The following is a 21,603-nucleotide window of genomic DNA, read 5'->3' as shown; positions in this document are numbered from 1 at the left end:
TGTTCACTTCACAACAATAGTCAATGATCAAACTACACCCAATACTTTGATACACTTATTTTCTTTCTCCAGTCCAGTATGGCAGTATCTCCTCTTATGCATACAAATGCACGTCATTACTCTGTTTTTTTTCATGTGTGTGTGTGAAAATGGTCCAATGGGGATTGAGGCAACAACTCCACATTGCTTCATTGTTTTAGTTTTAAAATTTAAAGCAAAAAATGAATCAAAATTTACATTCTTCCATACACTTGCACTAGTGCAAATGAATTTACATGGAACCAAATGCCCAACTAACTACTTAAATCCAATACATTCTGGCCTTCTGGGATTTTTTTCAACATGAATCTGTACCCATAATTGGAGGTAGCCAATCCGCTGTCCCCACAGGCCCACAACCAGGTTGGACTAATACTTTCCCCTTACTTTTGTCTTAAATAAATTGGACAAAGCGTCACGTTTCAGAGTACAAATACTGTATAGTAAATAATAGAAATTTAAAAAGTTGGAAATTGGTGAACAACTGTGAAGGTCCTCCCTCCACCTTCTGGAATTTGGACACCAGCAACGTGAGACAAGCTCGTGGGTGGGCCCGGATGGGCGACTAGTCGAGAACCTTCAAGATGGGTTTTAACCAGCCGTAGAAGTGCAGATTCATCCGTGGGCCAGAGGCCCAGGATGATCAATTAATTCTTCGACTTATGGACGCCCCTTGGATTGAAAACAATGGTTGTCCTTTCTTCTTGTTTTAATTCTTGCTTTTGTCTCCGAGTCCAAGCTGGCTTGAAAATTAGCAAGCAAATAATTAAAAACTATGGTATGAACTGGTTTGAACATTTGTAAACTAAGATGAGCTAATTTTTTAACTTTCAACTTTGTAAGAAGTTGAAAAAGAGAAGCTGTTTATAAGATATTAATATATTATAGGTCCGTGGTCCGTAGACTTACAAGTAGATAACAACGGCTGCTTTTTCTTTTTTTCTTTTTTTTTAATCTAGTCTTCTCATGTTTGTTTCAAGATTAGATGATGGCGATTAATGAGAATTTTGGAATAAAACTCTGCTTGACTAATTTTGTGGGCTATGGCCCACTAGAAAGTCGCTTCGCTGGCTGAGTAGTCTACATTAGAGAATTAAAAGAGCCCCAGGGCCCAGAACAAATATTTCCCAATTCTCATCAAGAAGAACTATATGCCTAAAATGTAAAAACATTTTTGCAAAGTTGGCAACTGGCACGCCACATGTCTCACATGATTGGAATCTCCAGCTATGAAAACAAAACAGTGTCCTAATTATCAACTCACCATATGGTGGGATTATTGTACAACGCAACTCATTCAAAATTAGATTAAACGGCATCATCATCATCACCATTATTATATTGTCATATGGCTCATTGGTCTGGATGATGTTGAGTTGATTACATGGCTTGGGCCTAATGTATTGGTGTCCCGTTTATTGGCTTTGACCGATCAGTTGATTATAAATTCTTCCGTTATCATCTCTTTCAGTATCATAGTCGAAAATATGTATTTATTATATATCTTATACACTATAATAAGATTCCTATTATTATGTTTTATATATATGATACATTTAAATTTAAGGTTGTAGGTCCAAAATCCCGGCCCATGGTCACCCCTGGCCAGAGGTAGTCCAGACATACTAATGTTCGGTTCAGATAGTGTTTAAAACGAATCTGTAAAACTGGAGTTTGAGATCCTCAACCAACAAAACACGTTTCAACCCTCTACCAATTTGATCTAGCATCGCACTATGAGACAAAGACCTACCATGCATGAGATATGCAGTGTAAAATCATGTTGGTAAAGGGTTGGAACGTGTTTTGTTGGTAAATGATCTGGATTCGTAAAACTGTGGGTCAAGATCAAACTTTTTTGCATTGAAAGAACACCATCTGTACGATTATGACCAATACACAAATCTCTTTTAAAAGGGATCTAAACCATTAGAGCCCAGCACGCTCATGAGATCGTTAGCAAACTCAATTAGCCTATTGGGTAGGGATCAATGTTTTAAAAATCGACCCGGAGGTTGAACTGTCTTTGTCTCTGAGTCGTGAGTCACTGGTTTGACCGGTCAAGTAAGATAGGTCAGACCGTGCCATGTCAACCATGTGAAAATTAATATATCTATACTACTTTAAAAAGCATGAATGGTCTCAAGAATATTTCTGGAATTTTTTGAGGACCAAATTTACCCCTCTATATTTAAGATTTTTTATAAAAAATGAGGGAAAATAGGGTAATCGATTATTGATATTAAATGAGTTGAAAAGAGTTAATTTTAAGATATTCAATGCATTCAATCATCTCATTAAATCCAATATTTAAGTTATTAACTTGCATTCATGTTCATTGAATCATATATTTAAGTCATTTGTGTTTTTTCTCATCATTAAGTTCAATTAATTAAATCCATATTTAAAAAATTAATAACTCCAATAACATAAAAGCTTATGCTTTTAAAATCTACTTAGAAAAAATAGTGTTTTCAACTAGGTGGTGGTAAGAAATTAAACCATTTGGATCAAATGGGTCAATCCATTTTGCCACGATTAAATAATAAAATTCAAAAATAGATAAAATTAAAAAAATGAAACATTTTTAACATACATATTAAACAATAATAAGTATGATAAATAAGAAATGTTTTTATTAATGATGAAAATGGAACGTAAAATTTAAAACCAATGGGAAATGAAAATATTTTCCCATTCTCTATCAGTAACTCCTATATTTAAGATATACTTTTCTCATCATTAAATTATTGAAATTAAATCCATAATATTAATTTTAATAGTATAAGAATAAATATTTTGAAAAGTAATTTGAAAACAAAACCATTTTCTTCCCTCCCGATGGTGGGCAAAGAATTCAATCATTTGTGGTCAAATGGATTAATAAATAATGCCATAATTTAAGGCCAAATTTAAAATCTACCTATAAATGAAATGATGTCATAGTCAAATAATTAAATTTTTAAAAATAGAAAATACAAAGAATCACAAAAAAAATAGAGAAATTTTTGGGCGCATATCTAATGTTATACATTTATAAATCTTTAATATTATGCATTCATTATATTGAACAAAAATAAGTATTATACATAAGAAATAATTTTATCAATGATAGAAATGTAATACAAAATTTAATGTCAATCTAGAAATCAAACTATTTTTCTTTTTGGGTGCTGAGTTAGTGATTTGGGTCAAATGATATCATAGACAAACAAAATCAAGTGTGATAAGTAAAAATTATTTATTTAATGTAAATGAAATATATAGTTTAAAGGAAAAATTATAGTCTTCTAGACAATCATAATGTATCCAAAATTAGTTTTATAATGAAATATATAGTTTTATAATAGACAATCATAATGTATCCAAAATTCTAGACTATATAGTTTTATCCAAAATTATACTCAATTCTAGACAATCATAATGAAATATATAGTTTTATAATGTTTATAATAGAAATAAATATAAAAATTAGTAGCATTTTTTCAATTCTAGACAATTATAATGTATCCAAAAGTGTTAATAATGTATCCAATTTAATTATTTTTTAATTTGATTAATAAAAATATCATAAATATGTCTAATTTAATTATTGCTATTATTATTATCATTTAGAATTGCCACATGTAAAGCGTGTTATATACATATATATACATATGAAATATTTTATATTTAATTTATTTTTTAATTCAGTTGTAAAGTTTTTATTTGTAAAAAATATTAAAATTTGTAATTTGAGGCAAAAAAATGGGGTTTTTTGGCAAATAAAATATATAATGGGGCAAGGCACCTAATGCATAGATCTCAAAAAGTTACCAAAAAAAAAAAAAAAAACACCTCAATCGGGCATCGGAGTGCAAAGTTAAGGTCTCTTGAAGTTTGCATACACAATTAGTAAGCAACCCGCATTTTGGTCATCGAGTCAAATGGGTCAATTGTCCAACCATCCGAATCAAACATGATTTTTACCAAATCAATGGTTTTTTACTATTTCCAGGTTTTACGTAAACCAGACCGGAATCTCAACCAGGTGACGGTTCAAGCAGTTCAACCAACCGAGCCAACGATGGATTGAAAACACTAGTAGGATGATCATGGGTTGAGCCAAACCAGGTTTTTACAAGGTAACGATATCATCTTGAGCTTCCTATCTCGGCTCAGGCTTGGTTCTTTGTTTTTTTTTTGGGGGAGGGGGTTTAAATTTGAAAACTTTTATATTTGGCCTTTATTTAAATTTTGTAATACATATTAAGAAAATATATGTTTGAAAATTACTTCATTGAAGTTTGAATTAGTAAGATCTTATATAATTGAATTTGTAATTTGATTAAATTCAATAAAAATGTTAGTCAATATTAATATATGTCACACCTGAATACTTTTTGAGAGGTGAGGTAAATAGCCAATTTATAGTAGATGTCTTTTCTTTTTTTCCTCCAAAAAGAGAGGTGGCCATGCATATGAAGGAGAAACCCTCTTCGAGACTTTAGAAACAATAGTTCAAAACTTCAAATCACTACTAAGGAATTGTGCAATTGAACTAGGGGTGATAATTTCAGCCAACCTCGGATAGGCCCAATTCAGAAATTATGGGCTTGAACCTAGGCTTTGTGTTCAAACTAGACCCGCAAATCTATCTATTTGATAAAAAGACACAAAAGTACTTTTATTCAATAATTGGAAAACAAGCTATATCAAAAAGGCCATTTTACATTTTTCATTTAATGTTTATTTATATTTACATTATATTATATTATACTTTTATTAAAAGTGTGAATAATGGTGTGAAACTTTTATTTGACTAAATTACCCAAATTTTTGAATTTGGTAATTGTCTAGTTTCAATGACAAAACTCTAATTTGAAAAACCACTTTTCTCATCTTTCAGATCCCTCCCATTAAGTATCATATTTAAAGTATTAACTTCTATTAACATTCATTGTATCTTATTCTTGACTAGAATACCAATATTTTTGAATTTGGTTCCTTTCTAATCTTGAGGGCACAAAATGTAATTTGAACTACTATACTTCTCATTCAATTCCCTCTCATTAAGTCCTATCTTAGGGTATTAACTCCCATTATTTTATTGAATCATGCATTTAAGACATTATTTTCACAAAATAAAAACAAACAAATTCTATCAATTAGATATACATCCAATATTTTTAACAATATAAAATACATGTTTTTAAAATTTACCAAAAAATGGAATTGCTTTTCCATCATGGTGGGGAGTAAGCAATTTAACCATCCGAGTCAAGTGGGATAATTCATGATGTCATAATTAAGTTAAAAACTTTTAAAATATAAATAAATAACAAATATAGATAAATTGGGCTCATCTCTAATGTTTTATGTATGTAATCATATTAAAGAAAAATAAGAGTGCATTTTCCGCTTTTAAAATATAAATTTAAAACCAATCCAAAAATAAAAATTAATTTTGTGGCGATGAGTCAACATTTTAAGTCTAATGTGTCAACACTTGATATCATAATCAAATAAAAATGGAAACATATAAAAATTACAAAAACAAATGTAATAATACAAAATTTTCTAAATAACATTTAGGCACCTATCTAACATTTTATATTAATCATATTAAAAAAATAAGTGTGATAAATAATAATTGCTTTATTGATGTTGGAAATAAAATATAAAATTTAAAACCAACCCTAAAATGAAATGGTTTTCCAAGTAATTATATATGTGTGCATGTTATTATATATATAGTAGTGTAATGGTAAGAGTATGTGCTATGCACATGCGCAAGACCAAAATCAAGACAAGAATTTGCCTTATGATATAGTATAGATGTTATAGTATGAAACATATAATACATATTTCATGTGATATTTTATATTATGTAATGTACAAAATAAATTTTATGCACATACCATATGCATATGCATGTAACATAAATTGAAAATCTATGATACTAGGAAAACATATGCAAAATATTATATATACTTCTTTTTTCCCCATGACACAATGGGGGTAGTCCATCCTTGAAACCCATGTCATGCCCAACCCTAGTATAAGTGAGAATTGATCCAAAGTCTCCACTACTACCAACCAAAGACCTTATCAACCAACTAGTTGGTATCTTACAAAATATTATATATATTTTAAATAAAAGTTACAAGCCCGGCTGGACCCAAACTCAGGGTGTGTCCCTTATCACAAGTGAAAGCCTAACCTAGCCATGATCACCCCTACCTAGATCCAATCGACTGAAAGTATCTTTCACAAATTAGGATTCGTTTGGTTCATAGTTGGAATTGGAATCTAAATCCTTCGCAATCGAAATTGGAATGGTCTATTCCCATAGTTTGTTTTGGTTCAGGCACAAATGAGAATGTGAATTGGAATCAGCAAGAATGAGATTTTATTCCCAAGGGATGGGCAAGAAATGGTCATTCTCTCAAATGGGGGAATGCCATTCCAGCAGGAATGGGAATGCAATTTTGATTTCCACCCAACCAAATGGTTGGAATCGGAATAGCCCATTCCGGTTCCGATTGCAGACCCCTGCGAACCAAACGGGGGCCTTATAAGTGAGGAATTCTCAAACTTGAATAACAACTCAACTAAAAATATCAAAAAAGGAGTCCAAATAATTCCATACAAAATGAATTTTCAATTTTCAAGAAGAAAATTATATAATTATTGAACAAAAAGAAAAAAAAGACCAATGGCAAACTAGCAAAGTACTTGATTAGCAAATCTATAATGACGAACAGAAGTGATGACAAAGCTGTGAAAACGAAAATGTGAGATCAATGCTAAAACCTAAGGAGAAGAGAACCAACAAAGGATTGATGCTTCAATTGTAGAACCACAATCTGACAAAGAGAAATTGTCAATAGAAAATCGTGTTTCAAGGAGTAATATAATATAGACCATACTGTAATAATTGTTAAGAGCAGCTCATCTGGGTGCTCAGAAAGCTAATGTAGTGTGAATCTCTAGAGGGAGTAAAGCTCAGTGCTCGGAAGGGCGTTTTCTTTTCTACGAATCTAATCGGCAATGCGAACCAGGAATCAATATCTCGATAGGATGGAATGATGGAGAACTTGCAAGAACAAAATCAAGAAGAAGAACGAATCAATGATAGAAAGAAAAAGATTGAGGAGGTTTGCAAGAAAGCACTATATGGGAAAGTTTTACCAGACAAGCCGATAAATGCTTTTGGAGTTGTACATGGAGCCAGGAATTTTTGGTTGAATAATAGATATGAAGTCATGTGGATAAATGATGAAATACCCTTTACTCCTGAGAAGATGGGAGCAAGGTAAAGTGTCGTAGGAGTTGGTGTTTTCTACTATGGGTATCTACGTTAGAATAGTGGACGATCTCATTGAAAAGCGTTTCTGGGAATAGGGTGCAGAATTGGTGGGACTTGCGGGCTAACCAGTATGAGAAGAGGATGAAGAATAGGAAGGAGAAGAGACAAATGAACCTCAAGGGGAAAGAGCTTATCGCATCAGAATGTTGTTGGACACTAGGAAACCCTTAGTCCTCGACAACTCAAACATTGAAGAAGATGGCGCAGAAATTTGATTCTTATTTCAATTTGAAAGACTCACAATATTCTACAATCGGTGTGGTTTCATTGGCCATAAGGAGATGAACTGCGAAAGGATCTCAGAGGTAGATTTTTTTAACCAACTAACTGAAAGAATGGCCATGCAAAGTATGGATCCCAGAAGGGGAAAAGGTTTCTTCAGGGAATGGTTGAGAGTCAACCTAGAAGATGATGCCTTCAAAGTCATAAATAAAAGGCAATCGAAGACAAGGCGGAGGCGAATAGACGAACTAGAAGAAAACCAAATAACAAGGGATGGAAGCCATCTGATCAAAAATAGGAGTAAGAGAGGAGATTTCACCAGAAAGAATGACAAAGAGACAAACTCTACCGTTGAAAAGCATCTCAGTTAGGCGACAACTATTTAATGAAGAGACTGTGCGGGAAGCAAATCCCAACATACCTTGGTTATAAACGAGCTCTGTTCATGTGACAATATCGCTGGCAAGGGGAGATCACCGAAAAACAGAGGGAAGAAACTCACATGACCGGAAAAGGCTTACTTGTTAGGGACTTTGAAAGTACGATTGTCACTGATGGAAGAGGTATGAACGAAGGTGGCAGAGGTCTATTCATAGATCAAATAGAAAAGGAAATCTAGGATGAGGTGGAAAACTCACAAAAAAAGCCAGTGAGCAAGGTCCGGATCCATGAGAGATACAGTTAAACAAAATAAGGGCAAAAACATCATTTTCAATGAGAATATGGCTGACATGGCAATTGAACTTATTTTGAAAAAAAAAAATGAAAATCGTCTAGAATTGTCATTCAAGAAATTCCAAATGAAGGAACAGGGAATGAAAAGGTAATTTCTCAACAAGGTAAATGGGCAAGAACTGAACCAAACCCAGATCCATCCCTAATTTCCTTGATGCAACTAACTGAACACCAGATGCTAAGCCCACTCCCAGCTTTCTCGATGGGATAGAGGATAATTAGTTTGGAAAGTGTTCTAAACAAGGTCTCAATGACGAGGGTGACAAAGGATAAACAACAAGAAGGCGTTGACTTTGATCTCGGTCAAGAGGCAATGGATACAGAGGAAAATGGCTCGGACTCGTTGTCTCAGGTAAATAGAGAAGACCAGACATTTTCAAATTACGAGGATGAGGTATGTCACCTTTCAATTTCTCATTTAGTTGGGTTTAATTTAATTTATTTTTTAAAACCTCAGGAAGAAATGTTTTCCATGAATAATGAAGGAATGTTGTCAAAACCAAATGACAAAAATATAAGTGGGGAAAGCCTTTTGGAAAATGGACAAAATAATTTTACCAAGCTAAAATTAAAATTGAAATCCACCACTCCAAAATTCAAAAGATATGGTCAAAATAAGGTCTAATTTAAAAGTAAACCCAAAGGAAATTTGGTTCTGAATAAGCAAAAATTGAGGACACCAAAAAATCTGAAAGAGGTGTGTAAAACAAAAATGAGGAAAATAGTCTGTCAATTTTAGTACATGGCTAAAGATCGACAGATGGATACGTGTTTAGAATTTTTTTTAAGGATCTAACTCAGGAAAGAGGAACATATCTAATCAATTTTTTTTCAGAGGGGAGTTAACTTATACATAAAGAGTGCTCAAGTCTGAATGAGCCTTCTACCTCGGGATTTAGGAAGTTTCTTCCACCAAGCCAAATTTTTGCTGAAAATAAAATCAATAAGTGGGGGACCTGTCCCGAAACATGCCTTGCGTCACAAATGAAAATTCTAAGTTGGAACTGCTGGGGAATAGGGTCCTCCTTGACAGTTCAAACTTTGAAAGAGACCATGAAAGCCACTAAGCCAAACATTATCTTTTTAATGGTAACAAAACATTCTCTTCTAAATTGTAAGAAATTGCTCCCTTTTCTGAAAACTTGGAATTGTTGGGGATGTGATGCGGAGGGTCGGGGAGGTGGTTTAACTCTTTTTTGGAAAGACAACATAGTTAAAAAGGTGTTGTATGCAAATCAGAACATAATTCACACAAAAATTTAGGAGCTGGATGATAAAGTTTGGTTCTGTTCTTTCATTTATGGGGGAACCAAAGAGACAAAAAGAAAGATTTTCATTAAAAAATGGAAGCACATAGCCAGCCTAGCAAGAGGACCATGGCTTTGTTGTAGTGGTTTCAACATGATTTTTAATAATCAAGAAAAACAAGGTGGAAAACTTGTAGTTATGCATACCTAAAAAAGAATAGAGATTGCCAAAATTACTGTGGTCTGCTAGATCTAAAAAGCCATGGTGTTAACTACACATAGACAAACAGAAGAGAGGGTGAGGAAAACATTCAAGCAAAACTTGACAGAGCTATATGTAATCAAGATTGGAAGAATCTCTTTGAAGAAGCCAATGTCAAAGTGCTAATCACTCTAGGTTCAGATCATCTTCCTATTTTAATCAACAATGAAAAAGTCACCAAATGGAGGAAAAGACCTTTCAACATGGAAGAAATGTGGTTATCCCATGATGATTTTGAAAATACTAATAAAAAATGTTGGGAAGGAAATCAGATAGATTTAGAAGAAAACAATTTGCAGTAGAAGTTAAGGAAATTGCAGTGTCATCTCCAAGTATGGAACAAAGAAGTTTTTTGGAATGTCAACAAAAATATTAGAAAGCTTAAAAAGGAGTTGGAAATAGAAAGGGATAAGGAAAAAGTCAGGATAAAAAAAAGATTAGAAACCTAGAGAAGGAACTAGGGATTTGGTTGAGAAGGGAAGAGCAAATGTGGGCCCAAAAATCCAGAATAAATTGGCTCAAATTTGGCGACCAAAATACCAAGTTTTTTCATGCGATGACAGTTTAAAGGAGGAACAAAAATAGAATCCTCAAGTTGGAAAAGGAGCAAGGTATCTGGGTTGATGAAGATGAGTAAATAGAGGAAACCATTTATGAACACTTTTGAAACATTTTCAAATCTTCCAACCCCCACATGGAGGATGATTTGATTAACTGCTTAAATTCAAGAATCTCAATGGAAGAAAAAAGCTGATTATAAAGAGATTTGGAAGAAGAAAAAGTCGAGGTATCTCTAGGACAAACAACTCCTTTAAAAGCTCCAAGCCCGGATGGATTTCAAAATGTTTTTTTTTTTTCCAAAAGTGCTGGGATGTGGTGGGAAGAGATGTTATGGAAACAATTAAAGTTTTCTTTACCCAAAACAAATTGGGAAAGGGTTTAAACTAGACCTATATAACTCTTATTCCCAAGGTTAAAAACCCAATCAATGCTAGCCAATTCAGACCAATCGGTCTCTGTAACACCATCTACAAAATCATAGCCAAAATTTTGGTTAATAGGGTAAAACCTCTCATTCACAAAATTGTAAGTGATGTCAAAGTGCCTTCACCCTTGGAAGGTAGATTCAAGACAACATCCTAATTTCTCATGAAATTTTACATTTCATGAACAAATCGAAGAGTAAAAAATCGTGGATGGCCCTTAAACTGGATATGAGTAAGGTATATGACAGAGTAGAGTGGAGTTTTCTAAAGACTAATGGAGAAATTAGGCTTCGGAAATAAGTGGATTGGCTGGATAATGGAATGCATAACAACTATTTCCTACCAAATCTTAATAAATGGAGCTCTAGGGAGTAGCATCAAGCCTGAAAGAGGAATCAGACAAGGAGACCCCCTATCCCCCTATTTATTCCTCTTTTGTTCAAAATCCCTCTCAACTTACCTTCAAGATCTTGTGAGGAAAAAAATCTCTCTCACATTAAGATAGGTAGAGATTGCCCTACGATTTCTCACATATTTTTTGTAGATGACAATTGCATCTTCACAAGAGCTAATTCCATTGAAGGTCAAACTCTATTGGAAGCAATCAGTCTCTATGAAAGAGACTCCGGTCAACAGGTAAACTTATCCAAATCAGAGGTATTTTTCAGTAAAAACCTGCATCCCAAATTACAAAAAATGTTAGCTAGAAGCTTTGGCATCAAGAAAGTATCTCAACCCTTAATCTATTTAGGCCTTTCTACAGTGATGGGTAAATCCAAGAAAGATCTTTTCAATTACCTCCTAGAAAGAATTCAATCCAAAACCTCCAGATGGCATGAAGTATTTCTTTCTAATGGAGGAAATGAAGTGTTTCTGAAATCTGTGGTGGCTGCCATGGCTACATATCCCATGTCATGCTTCCTATTACCAGAACTATTTGTGAGGAAATGACAAAAGCTAAAAGGAAGTTCCGGTGGGGTACAAAAGATAAGGGCATGAAGATTCACTAGGTAAATTTAAATTGGAATTCAATTAGTAGAAACAAAAATGATGGGGATTTAGGCTTTAGAGACCCACACTACTTTAATTTGGCTCTTCTAGCTAAACAAGCATTGAGGCTTTTGTCTAATGAAAATAATCTGTGGGTAGGGGTGAACATTATTCGGTTAAAACCGAATTACCGAACCGAAAATTTCGGTTAACCGAAAAAACCAAATTAACTAAAATTTATTATATAATATATAATATATAATATACAATATATAATATGTTATATATTTATATATTAATATATTATATATAATGTATTATAATGAAATTAAATTTCATAATATATATTATAATAATATACATTATAGGTTATAATATATAATATTATGTATATATTAATTAAATTTGGTTTTAACCGAAAATTGAATAAAAAATTTTGGTTTAGTTATTTTGGTTTTATTATAATTCGGTTTTCAGTTCGGTTTTTATTTTTTAATTTCGATTTATTCGGTTTGGTTTTTTACCAAATAAACCGAATGCTCACCCCTATCCGTGGGTTAAAATAATAAAAGGAAAGTATTTGAAAGGGAAGAATTTCCTAAATGACAATTTGCAAAAAAAAAGGCTTGTCGGGTGGCAAAGTTTGCTAGGAGGGGAAATTTTAAAATTGGGAGCTTGTTGGGAAGTCAACTTGGGAGCAAAAGTCAAAATTTGGGAAGATCCATGGGTAAAAGACCTACCAAACTTCAAAATGTTAGGGCTTGAACCCAGACCAAATGGTCCAAGAAGGGCTAGTGATTTGATTGACCAAGACAGGAGATGCTGGAATCTAAGTAGTCTGAGGAGCCATTTCTCAGAACAAATAATCAATCAAATCCTTAAGATAAATCTAGCTAGTGGGAACTGGGAGGATAGGTTCATTTGGATTGGGTCATCAAATGGGAATTTCAATGTTAAATCTACTTATTTCTTAGCAAAGAAGTCTAAATTTCAGGAATTTCTTGAACCCCAATCAAGCAGATCAGAGAAATAATAATAATAAAAAAAAAAATCTGTGTTAAAGTTTGACCCAAAAGTGAAACACTTTTTATGGAGATGTGCGTGGAATGCCTTGGCTGTGAAAGAAAATCTGTTCAAGAAAGACCTGACTGACTGTCCAATTTGTCCACTATGTGGCATTAAAGAAGAATCAATCCTTCATGCTTTATTTCAATGTGACCATGCTAAGTTGACTTGGTTCGGATCCATCTTCAGTCACAAAATAGATCAGAATTTTTCTTTCTCAGCTTTCCCTGATTGGCTAAATAATTGGGTTGACAGATGCTCCCTAGATAAATCAAGAAAAGAAGAACTTCTAAATTTCACTACTCAGATTCTATGGTCAATTTGGAAGAGTAGAAACAAATTCATCTTTGAAAATATTCATCCTGACCCAAATATTACTTTGAATTTGACCCACAGATCCTGGAAGGAGAGGATAAAGATTTTGTAGCCAAGATGGCGAGATTCTTCGTAAATCCATGACTCCAGGTAGAACTTTTTTTGGCAGGCCCCAAACGAAAATTTTGTGAATATTAACGTTGATGGCAGCTTTGAAGGAATAGGGAAAGCAGCTTTTGGAATAGTTACTAGAGACCATCTTGGAGACATTTTGGCACAGTTTTGGTCAATGTCAAAGCAACTCCCCGCTATAAGCTGAAGCAATGGCAACCTTAAAAGGTGTACAACTAGCCAAGTTTTGGTGAAGATTTTGCAGCCAAGATGGCAAAATTCTTCGTAAATCCATGACTCAAACAAGCAAAACTTTTTTTGGCAGGCCTCAAACGAAAATTTTGTGAAGATTAATGTTGATGGCAGCTTTGAAGGAATAGAGAAAGCAACTTTTGGAATAGTTATTAGAGACCATCTTGGAGACATTTTGGCAGTCAGTTTTGGTCCATGTCAAAGCAGCTCCCCGCTACAAGCTGAAGCAATGGCAACCTTAAAAGGTGTACAACTAGCCAAGTTTTGTGGTGACAAACGACTACTAAGGCCTCATGCTTGCGCTAAGCTCAAAGAACATGGAATCGACAAAAGAAACTTATTTCTTTTGCAAAGACATTTTAGCAAGTTGTGAAGATTCTAATTTCTCTATTGTGTATGTAAACAGAACTGTCAATATTCTGGCTCACAAATTAGCCCATAAAGGAATTACAGAGTGTGGTCTTCACACAGAAGCAATTCTGATATGGGTGGCAAATGGATCAACGAGATCCCTAAGTTGTAATGATCCTCCTTTTTCTAACGCAATCTAAGTTTCTTATTACCAAAAAAACTGTAATAATCGTTGGTTCGGATCAACTCTGGTTACTTGGCATAACCATAACCCAACGGTCCCAATCCGACCTAATCCAGTGTAACTTTCTTTTTGGTTTGGGTTCGGTCTAACCTGGCCAAAGTTGCATCCCATTAATGTTAAACCCCCCTTATAGTAGGTGCTGTGTGCAAAGCCCGGTCTGATCATGTTCAATGTTGAGGCTGAACACAGAGGTAGTGATATAGTCTACAACATGCACACATACTCCAAGAGCAACAGCATGCTTCTTCTTATAGTCTGCATTGTCATGACCATTGTTGTGTTGTTCAATGATTTGCACTTGAGGTTCGTCCGGTGTATAATTATCTGCCCACATGAAGTCGTATTCATGCGACTGAAATATAATAATAACAAAAACCGATTACACATTACTCATTTTTCATATTAGGTAGTATGATTCACAAATATTGACTTCTTGGTTTCATGCATCACCACTGAGGCACTTATAAAACCATCTTCCATAATTTTTTTTCGGTTTTTGCCATGAATAACCTCATGCGTCCTCGTCCGCATGCACACATAGGTCCCTTATGAATAGTGGCCATAACTACCATTCAACAAATACAATTAACTCATAACATCCGAACATTAGGAAATGCAAACAAGTAATTACCAACAATACACATATAAGTTCAAACTATAGCAAACAATGTGAAATAAACATACAAGTTCAAAGTGAAAATAAATAGTCCAAGTATCAAATCACAACCCATATAAGCTAAGTAGATTGTCTCCTATGTCTTGATCGATTACGATTAATACGTAACGTTGTAGTGATCAGCCATCTTGAATATAATTTCATCTCTAACTTGTTCCATCCGTCTAGTGGCCTGTGACCCAATGTCAATAGGAGTAGGTGCTACATTATGAAACATCCCTCCCTCTCCTTCAACGAGAACATCCTCTTATAGGAATCCATTCTAATACGGATCCTCTATCTGTGACATCCATATGAAATTGTGTAACACACAAAAAACGAACACAATCCTAATTTGCTTGTGAAGTGGGTAGGGAGGCATCAACTTCAAAATCGGGAAACATGCCTTCAGAACTCCAAAACACCGCTCTATGACATTCCTAAGTGAAGAATGCACATAATTAAAGTACTCTTCACCATTCCTAGGACGACCACCTCTCCCTTGAAAGTCTCTCAAGTGGTATCTCTCAGATTTGTATGGATATAGAAATCCCGACATATTTGTGTAACCCGAATCAACAACATAGTACTTTCCTATACAAAAAAATGCAACCATATTTATCAATGTATTGGTGACTTTCATACAATCATATAATTATTTATGGTTGTTTTGCTGACCTTCTGGTGGTAGAGGAAACATGTTATCTGGGTTTTGGATTGTTTCCAAAAATACCCTTGAATCATGAGCAGCACCCTCCCATCTTGTTACAACAAAAGCGAATAGCATGTCAAATGAACATGCGCACATCACATTATGGGTGGTGATTGACTTACATCCCCTAAATGAAACTTGTTCACTAGCTGGAACACATGCATGGACATGTGTACCATCTATAACACCAACACAGTTTTGCAAAAAAGAGAGGGAGAAATGCAACAGTTTTGTATGTAATGGTTCAAAAAGAAGAAAAACATCTGACAAATATAATGATTTTACCTCAAACCATGAAAAATACTTTGGATTATTTTGAATCTAGGGTGGCACAACCGTCATATCACCGAGTCGCACAATTTATTTCCCAAACTCACAAATGGCCTTCAAAGCAGTGTTAAAGTGTCGTGAAATTGTTTCACTAGAATGCTGAAAATGGTTTGCAGCATCCTAGTTTGATTTGTTATGCCCCATTACTTGCAATAAAATCCCAATTTGCTCATCAACTGATACATACTGACTGTCTTTCACTAACTCTCTCTGTCTCATCGAGGCTATTAATCTAAGAAACACTATTGGTGTGAGTCTGAACATATCTAAGCATCTACTACCACCACTGTAGATGACATTCTTTAAATATTCTGACCCGGTCAGTATGTCATCATGGTAAGGTGTCTTAGAGATCGACATCCCTTCTTTCTCCATTTCTCTCACAATGATGATATTTGTCAACATTCGTTGCTCTTCATCCTCAACTACAGCAAGTGCAATTGCTGAAAGCATTGCAATCCTAGTAGGGTTGTCAACCATTTTAATCTGGCATATGAATAATGAATGAGTATAGGATGCATATCAAAGTTGAATCACGATGTCAAATGGCAAATGCTTATGGTGGTGACCCATAAGCATACATTGACACCTACACCATGACAATCATCCACTTGCTATTCATTAATCACCCACCTGCCTCAAGCCCAACTCATACATACATCATACAAATAAGAGCAGATAAAATTGCATTCATCATACATATATCCCCAAATCCATCCATTCACCATGTACCTATATACTATTAACAACAAATGGGAGTAACTAAAACCTGCATTCACTAGCATCTACATCCATCCAACATGTAATTATAACCATAAAAAAGTAGGAAAAAATATATAAATCTATCTTCACAAATCACAATAGGTATCTATCAAACCATTCATTCACCATAAAAAGAAATAAAAAGCAACCCATCAAGTCATATGTGTTTCAAGGTTAATAATCTCACAAAGAAAAAAAAAGAGTCCAAAAAGGCAAAATACTAGACAATTTTTTAATCAAAGTTAGACAACCACCATGTTCAACGATCTATGCGACCCATTAGCCAACTCCTAATGGTTGGGGGCAGGTTCAAATAAAACTCTCTTGCTACTAAGTAATGGAAAACCTCGTATATCCTGTCATAGTCAGAAAGGTCAAAGTCCTTCAATGGTGTTCACCTCCACCAGCACAGAAGACATGGATGTTGGACTATCTGTCCTCGTTCACAATCCATTTATTGCCTTAACTAGCCTATCAAACCTCTTTTCAGCTAATGTAGACTGATCAACCACTGCATCACAAAATTCGGCTGATTTCTTCCTACGTGGAGTTTTGGTGCTTGTGGCTGAGACCTGGTCAGTATCACCATTCATTGGTTCATTAACTCCTACTGATGGATGTTGGGTCTCATCAATAGGTGGGTCAGTTGAGATGTTTCCCTCATATCGGGGTGGGGACTCTATGCCTCATGCCAATGATGCTGAAAACCTTCTAGTGGGTGTTGTTCCCCCAAATATGACCTCTAGGTTGTTATACTCCGAGCAACCCACAGTACGAAACATTTTGGCTTTAGGATTAGCCTATAAAAAAAAAAGACATTGGGACACCAATCAATTTGTATGCAATGTATTGAATTTAAATAAACAATCGTATATGTTATAGCAAATACCGTCAAATAGTTGTCCCATGTCTCTAGTGAGGCTACAACAATTTGCTTCTATTCATCTCGGTTTGCCCATATCTTAGCTTTGTAAACTCCTTATATCTACTCTTTAAGTCTTGTATCTTGTTACTAAACGATTTCGTATTGAACTTCAGGCCAAATTTTGTGAAAAAACTCCCCCACTTTGGACTTGTTGTACAAGTAAATCTATGAAAAAAGTTGTGTAGGTGTCCAGTTTGCATTTGTGACGGGGGTATTCTCAAAAGATGTGTTAGATACACTAGTTGGCATCTAATCATCATGAAACTTTGAGTTACTGACACAATATTGTTGAAAATTTATAGAATAATCATATTTTTTTTCCAATCAACTAAAAAAATAGAAAAAGGTTTGATGGTTGTATGAGTCGCTTGAAGTAGTTATTCCCTTTGAATGTTGTAAGTGGATAGAATCCTACAATCAATAACAAGGGTATGATAGCTTTAGCAAATTGCCGGTACAACCCACATCAACCAATGCACCGAATAACAAAGCAAAGAAGCTTGTGTGAATGTTTTCTTCCAAGTAATAACAAAGCAGTGAACTCTGCACCATCTTAAGAGCATCTTTGGTTCTTTTGATATGCCTCACATTGATTCCCATCACTTGTGCTCTCTTAAAAACTATTTGTTTATACAACCATAGTGTACCAAAAATCCATTTTGTTAGATGTAAAGCATCTAAAAACACAAAGAATATCATATTCAAATATAAGTTTTTTTCTAAATTTAATGAGGGAAAGCTCAGTAACAAAACCTATAGCACTAGCAATCAAAAGGAATGAAAAACAACCATTGATGATCCAGGTTAGCATAAAATGGGGCTAACCCAAATTGAACATATCATAATTAACCTCCTTTGTTCTTATAAAGGTTTGTAATGCTATTGATCTTGAAGGTCCATCATTACCAAGAGAAAGTTCCCTCAGATCATGAAATCTGTCAAAGTATGAATTTTCCATGCTACCATCTAGCATTAACAATAGTTTCTAAAAAGTTATAACAAGAGGGTAGGATGTAGGTGGAATATCATTGAAAGAATCAAGGATATCATTGAACTCAGCTGTGCCATCAATATCAAGCATATTAGCTAAACCATAAGGGTAGTTTAAGAAACTTACATTTTTTTTAAATAAGTTCTTCCAACTCATCCAATTCATTTTCCTTTTGTTTTCCTCCTCCCCAAAGAAGTTTCCTCTAAATTCTAACCAATTGATCTCAAAGCCATTTAAGAAATAAAAAGCATGACATTGCATATGTGGAAATGGCAGTGAACACTGCCTTAATCATAACTTCCTTTCTTCCAGTAGAAAAAATAGCCTCCTTCCAACCTATTTCAACTCTCATAGAGGTATTTTCTTGGCCCTTAGATCACTTGAATAATACACCCACATACCCAACAGCCTCGATCTTCCTAGCCACGAATACTCTAGTTACATAGTAGTTAGATGGATAGACAATTTCTATGTAATTGTTTTCTTGTTGGACTATGAACTAGATCAATGATTTTTGCTCATATGTATGGGTTTGATGATTATCTGAATCTTCCAATTAAGGGTGATTTCTTTTAATTGCCTTGTATGTTGAATTATATGTATATTGTATAAAAACAAAAGTATTCATCATCTGTGCTGGGGCAGCGAGATTTTTGGTACTGAAGTATACTGTAAACTGTACATACCTAATTGCATAATATTCAGAAGGAAATTATGTGTGGAGCCGATTTTTCTGTAGTTACAGGGAAAGCTTCTATAGTTCTACTAGCTATCTGCTACTACCCCATATTATTAATTATTTGTTGTGCCTTGTTATCAGAAATTTGATAAACGCAAGGTGAGCACAATCAATTGATCTGAAATTTTGGTAAACAGAAGAGAGCTCTATGTTTCATCAATTCAAACAATTGAGATACCAATTGCAGCCTTAGAGAAAGATTGTTGTTATCCCATCCAATCCATCTACACAAAATTGCATTCATCCAGATTAGGGGATCAAATCACCAATGTAAAGATTTAAATTGAATTAGGTTGTTAACTATATTCATGACTAAAGAAAATTATTTACAGATCTCTTGATAAAAATAAAAGATTATAGGCCTTTACACCCATAACTTGGGGTTTTCACCACTTTTATTTGAAAAGTTTCTTTTGATTAAATTTGTTCTAAGCCTATCTCCAATCATCAATTGTATAAGCTTGTTTGACACTCAACTTCAGTACCATGAATAATTGCCTTGTTCATTTTACACCAATAATATACAATTACTGAAAATTAAATGGATTTCTGAAATATTAGTTGGATTTTTCCCTATATATTGATTGTACCAAGCCTATCTCCAAGCTACAATAGCACAAGTTATTTGACATTCAATTTCAATTTTCAACCTCCACCTTATTGCAGTGCCATAAATATTTGTTATATAGCAAAGGTAATATTATGGATAATTTTCAGTATAAATTTAAAGTTTAACTAATTAAAATTATCACCCCAGAAGTAGCAAACAAAAACAAGAACCTATTTTTAGACAATCATGCAGAAAGGTGTGGAACCTTTGTAACTATCAAGCAGAAAGGTGTGGAACCTTTGTACTATCTTTTCTTTAACTGTGGACATGGGTTACACAGATTGAAATGAGAGCATAGTGCAAACCATGCCATTGTCCAATAGCCTGTACAAACATACAACCCATAGCACCATACAAAAGATAGGCTAAAAACAGCACTTTGTTTAAGTAATGATCCTCAAATGCTAATGTTTGATTTTCTTGTGGCAGCTCCTCCATCAGTCAGTGATGTTAAGATTATTGGAGATGCTATTGAAGGAAGTAGAATCAAAGGTATTGGGAAATACTTTGGAGGAAGGGAAGGTCCTAGCAAGTTTGAGTGGTTACGTGAAAATAAAGATTTTGGGTATGCTGCGTTTCCATTTTTGAACATTTAACTATTTAGAAGTTTGAGATTACATCATTTTACTTTTACTTGGTGGTTCATTTCGTCCTAAGTTTTCATTCAACTTTTTTGTTTATATATTTCCTTTTTGTGAAATTTATAGGAGACATTCGTGAAACATCAAATTTCTCGCATAATTTCTTTTTGTAGTATTTCTAAAATTGTTTAAGAAAAATACAAAAGAAAAAAAAAAGAATGAGGAAATCAGGTACACAACCGCAGAGGTTTCTTTGAGGGAAACAATAGAAAGATAGGTAAGGGAAAAAATAGTGGAAATCAGGTCTGCCCACAATTCTTATTACATGGGTATCTATAGCATTACAAGAGAATCATGTGTTCTTAAACCTAATAAGACATGCGCAAACCTAACATTACAAGTTTAAAAACCTAACAATTTTTAACTACATTAAAAAAAAAAGGGAGTAAACATATAGAAGTTTAAAGACAATCGCTGTTCCAAAAATACCCTAACAATAAATATTGGGATGGGGGTTGTACCTGTGCAAACCATCACCGAATAACAAGCTACCACTGCCGCAAGATTCATGAGCACCAAATGATTTGTAATCTCCTACAAAAGAGGGGAAAAATTAGTGGAACCACGGAAGAGAGACGAAGAAGAGGATGGTGACGGCGGAAGAAGAAGAATCAAAAGAGGAAGAAGAAGAAGAAGGAAAAGAAGAAGAAGAAGAAGGGAAGAGGAGGATGAAGGGAATGGAGGAATCGAACCTGTGGGAAGTATGAGCGAAGCAGTCTCGAGTGTGCGAATGAGAGGGGTTTGGGGGTTTAGCATCGGGGGTTACTGTTCATTTGTGTATCCGTAAGAGAAATCGCACCCGTATGGGGAAGCTCCGAAAGGGCATAAAAGCCCAGAAGCTACGATCCTAGCTTCCCAAAATCGGCCCAAATTGGGCTTCTCCGGGCTTTTCGGCGCAATGAGTTTTGGCGGCGAGATCTGATGCGAATCAAACGGAAATAAACCGATTTTCGGTCTTATGGGCTTCTAAACAAACAGAAGACGACGCGAAAAGACTTGCCAATACATATTTTATTTGTAATGTGGGCCGGGCCGTGCCGGCACGAGCCCTCACGGGCCACAAACCCT

The 21,603-nt window shown here is 34.5% G+C and overlaps 1 protein-coding gene across 17 annotated transcripts; it reads right to left on the bottom strand.

Annotated features, from left to right (window-relative positions):
* Nucleotides 1-215: 215 nt before the first annotated feature.
* Nucleotides 216-21,515, bottom strand: LOC104588037 (uncharacterized). 17 transcript variants are annotated; one of them, XR_016080351.1, is made up of 5 exons: nt 21,228-21,515; nt 20,997-21,069; nt 15,823-16,287; nt 15,504-15,586; nt 14,816-15,419 (listed from the first exon to the last, which is right to left on the bottom strand). XR_016080351.1 is itself a non-coding variant. In XM_010245836.3 (4 exons), exons 1-4 carry the CDS (start codon nt 21,289-21,291, stop codon nt 15,109-15,111), a joined length of 531 nt encoding a protein of 176 aa, XP_010244138.1. In that variant the 5' UTR covers nt 21,292-21,515; the 3' UTR covers nt 14,816-15,108. The 17 variants fall into 17 exon arrangements, 1 of the variants encoding a protein (XP_010244138.1); XR_016080353.1 differs by lacking the exons at nt 14,816-15,419; nt 15,504-15,586; nt 15,823-16,287 and adding exons at nt 6,109-6,573; nt 8,034-14,522; XR_016080355.1 differs by lacking the exons at nt 14,816-15,419; nt 15,504-15,586; nt 15,823-16,287 and adding exons at nt 9,606-14,522; nt 14,621-14,735.
* Nucleotides 21,516-21,603: the final 88 nt, after the last annotated feature.

This window comes from Nelumbo nucifera, chromosome 1 (assembly GCF_055504915.1).
Source record: "Nelumbo nucifera cultivar China Antique chromosome 1, China Antique-T2T, whole genome shotgun sequence".
Taxonomy (NCBI): Eukaryota; Viridiplantae; Streptophyta; class Magnoliopsida; order Proteales; family Nelumbonaceae; genus Nelumbo; species Nelumbo nucifera.
Note: the sequence above shows the minus strand (reverse complement) of the source record. Positions and strands in the feature narration are given on the sequence as shown.

What these genes read in the sequence shown, in the direction of transcription:
- LOC104588037 (XM_010245836.3), bottom strand. Translation starts at nt 21,291, where the DNA reads ATGCTAAACCCCCAAACCCCTCTCATTCGCACACTCGAGACTGCTTCG. An exon ending in TTCGGTGATGGTTTGCACAG is followed by an intron (nt 15,587 to 20,996) that starts GTACAACCCCCA and finishes TGTTGTAACAAG; the next exon opens with ATGGGAGGGTGCTGCTCATG. An exon ending in GTTTCCTCTACCACCAGAAG is followed by an intron (nt 15,420 to 15,503) that starts GTCAGCAAAACA and finishes TTTTTTGTATAG; the next exon opens with GAAAGTACTATGTTGTTGAT.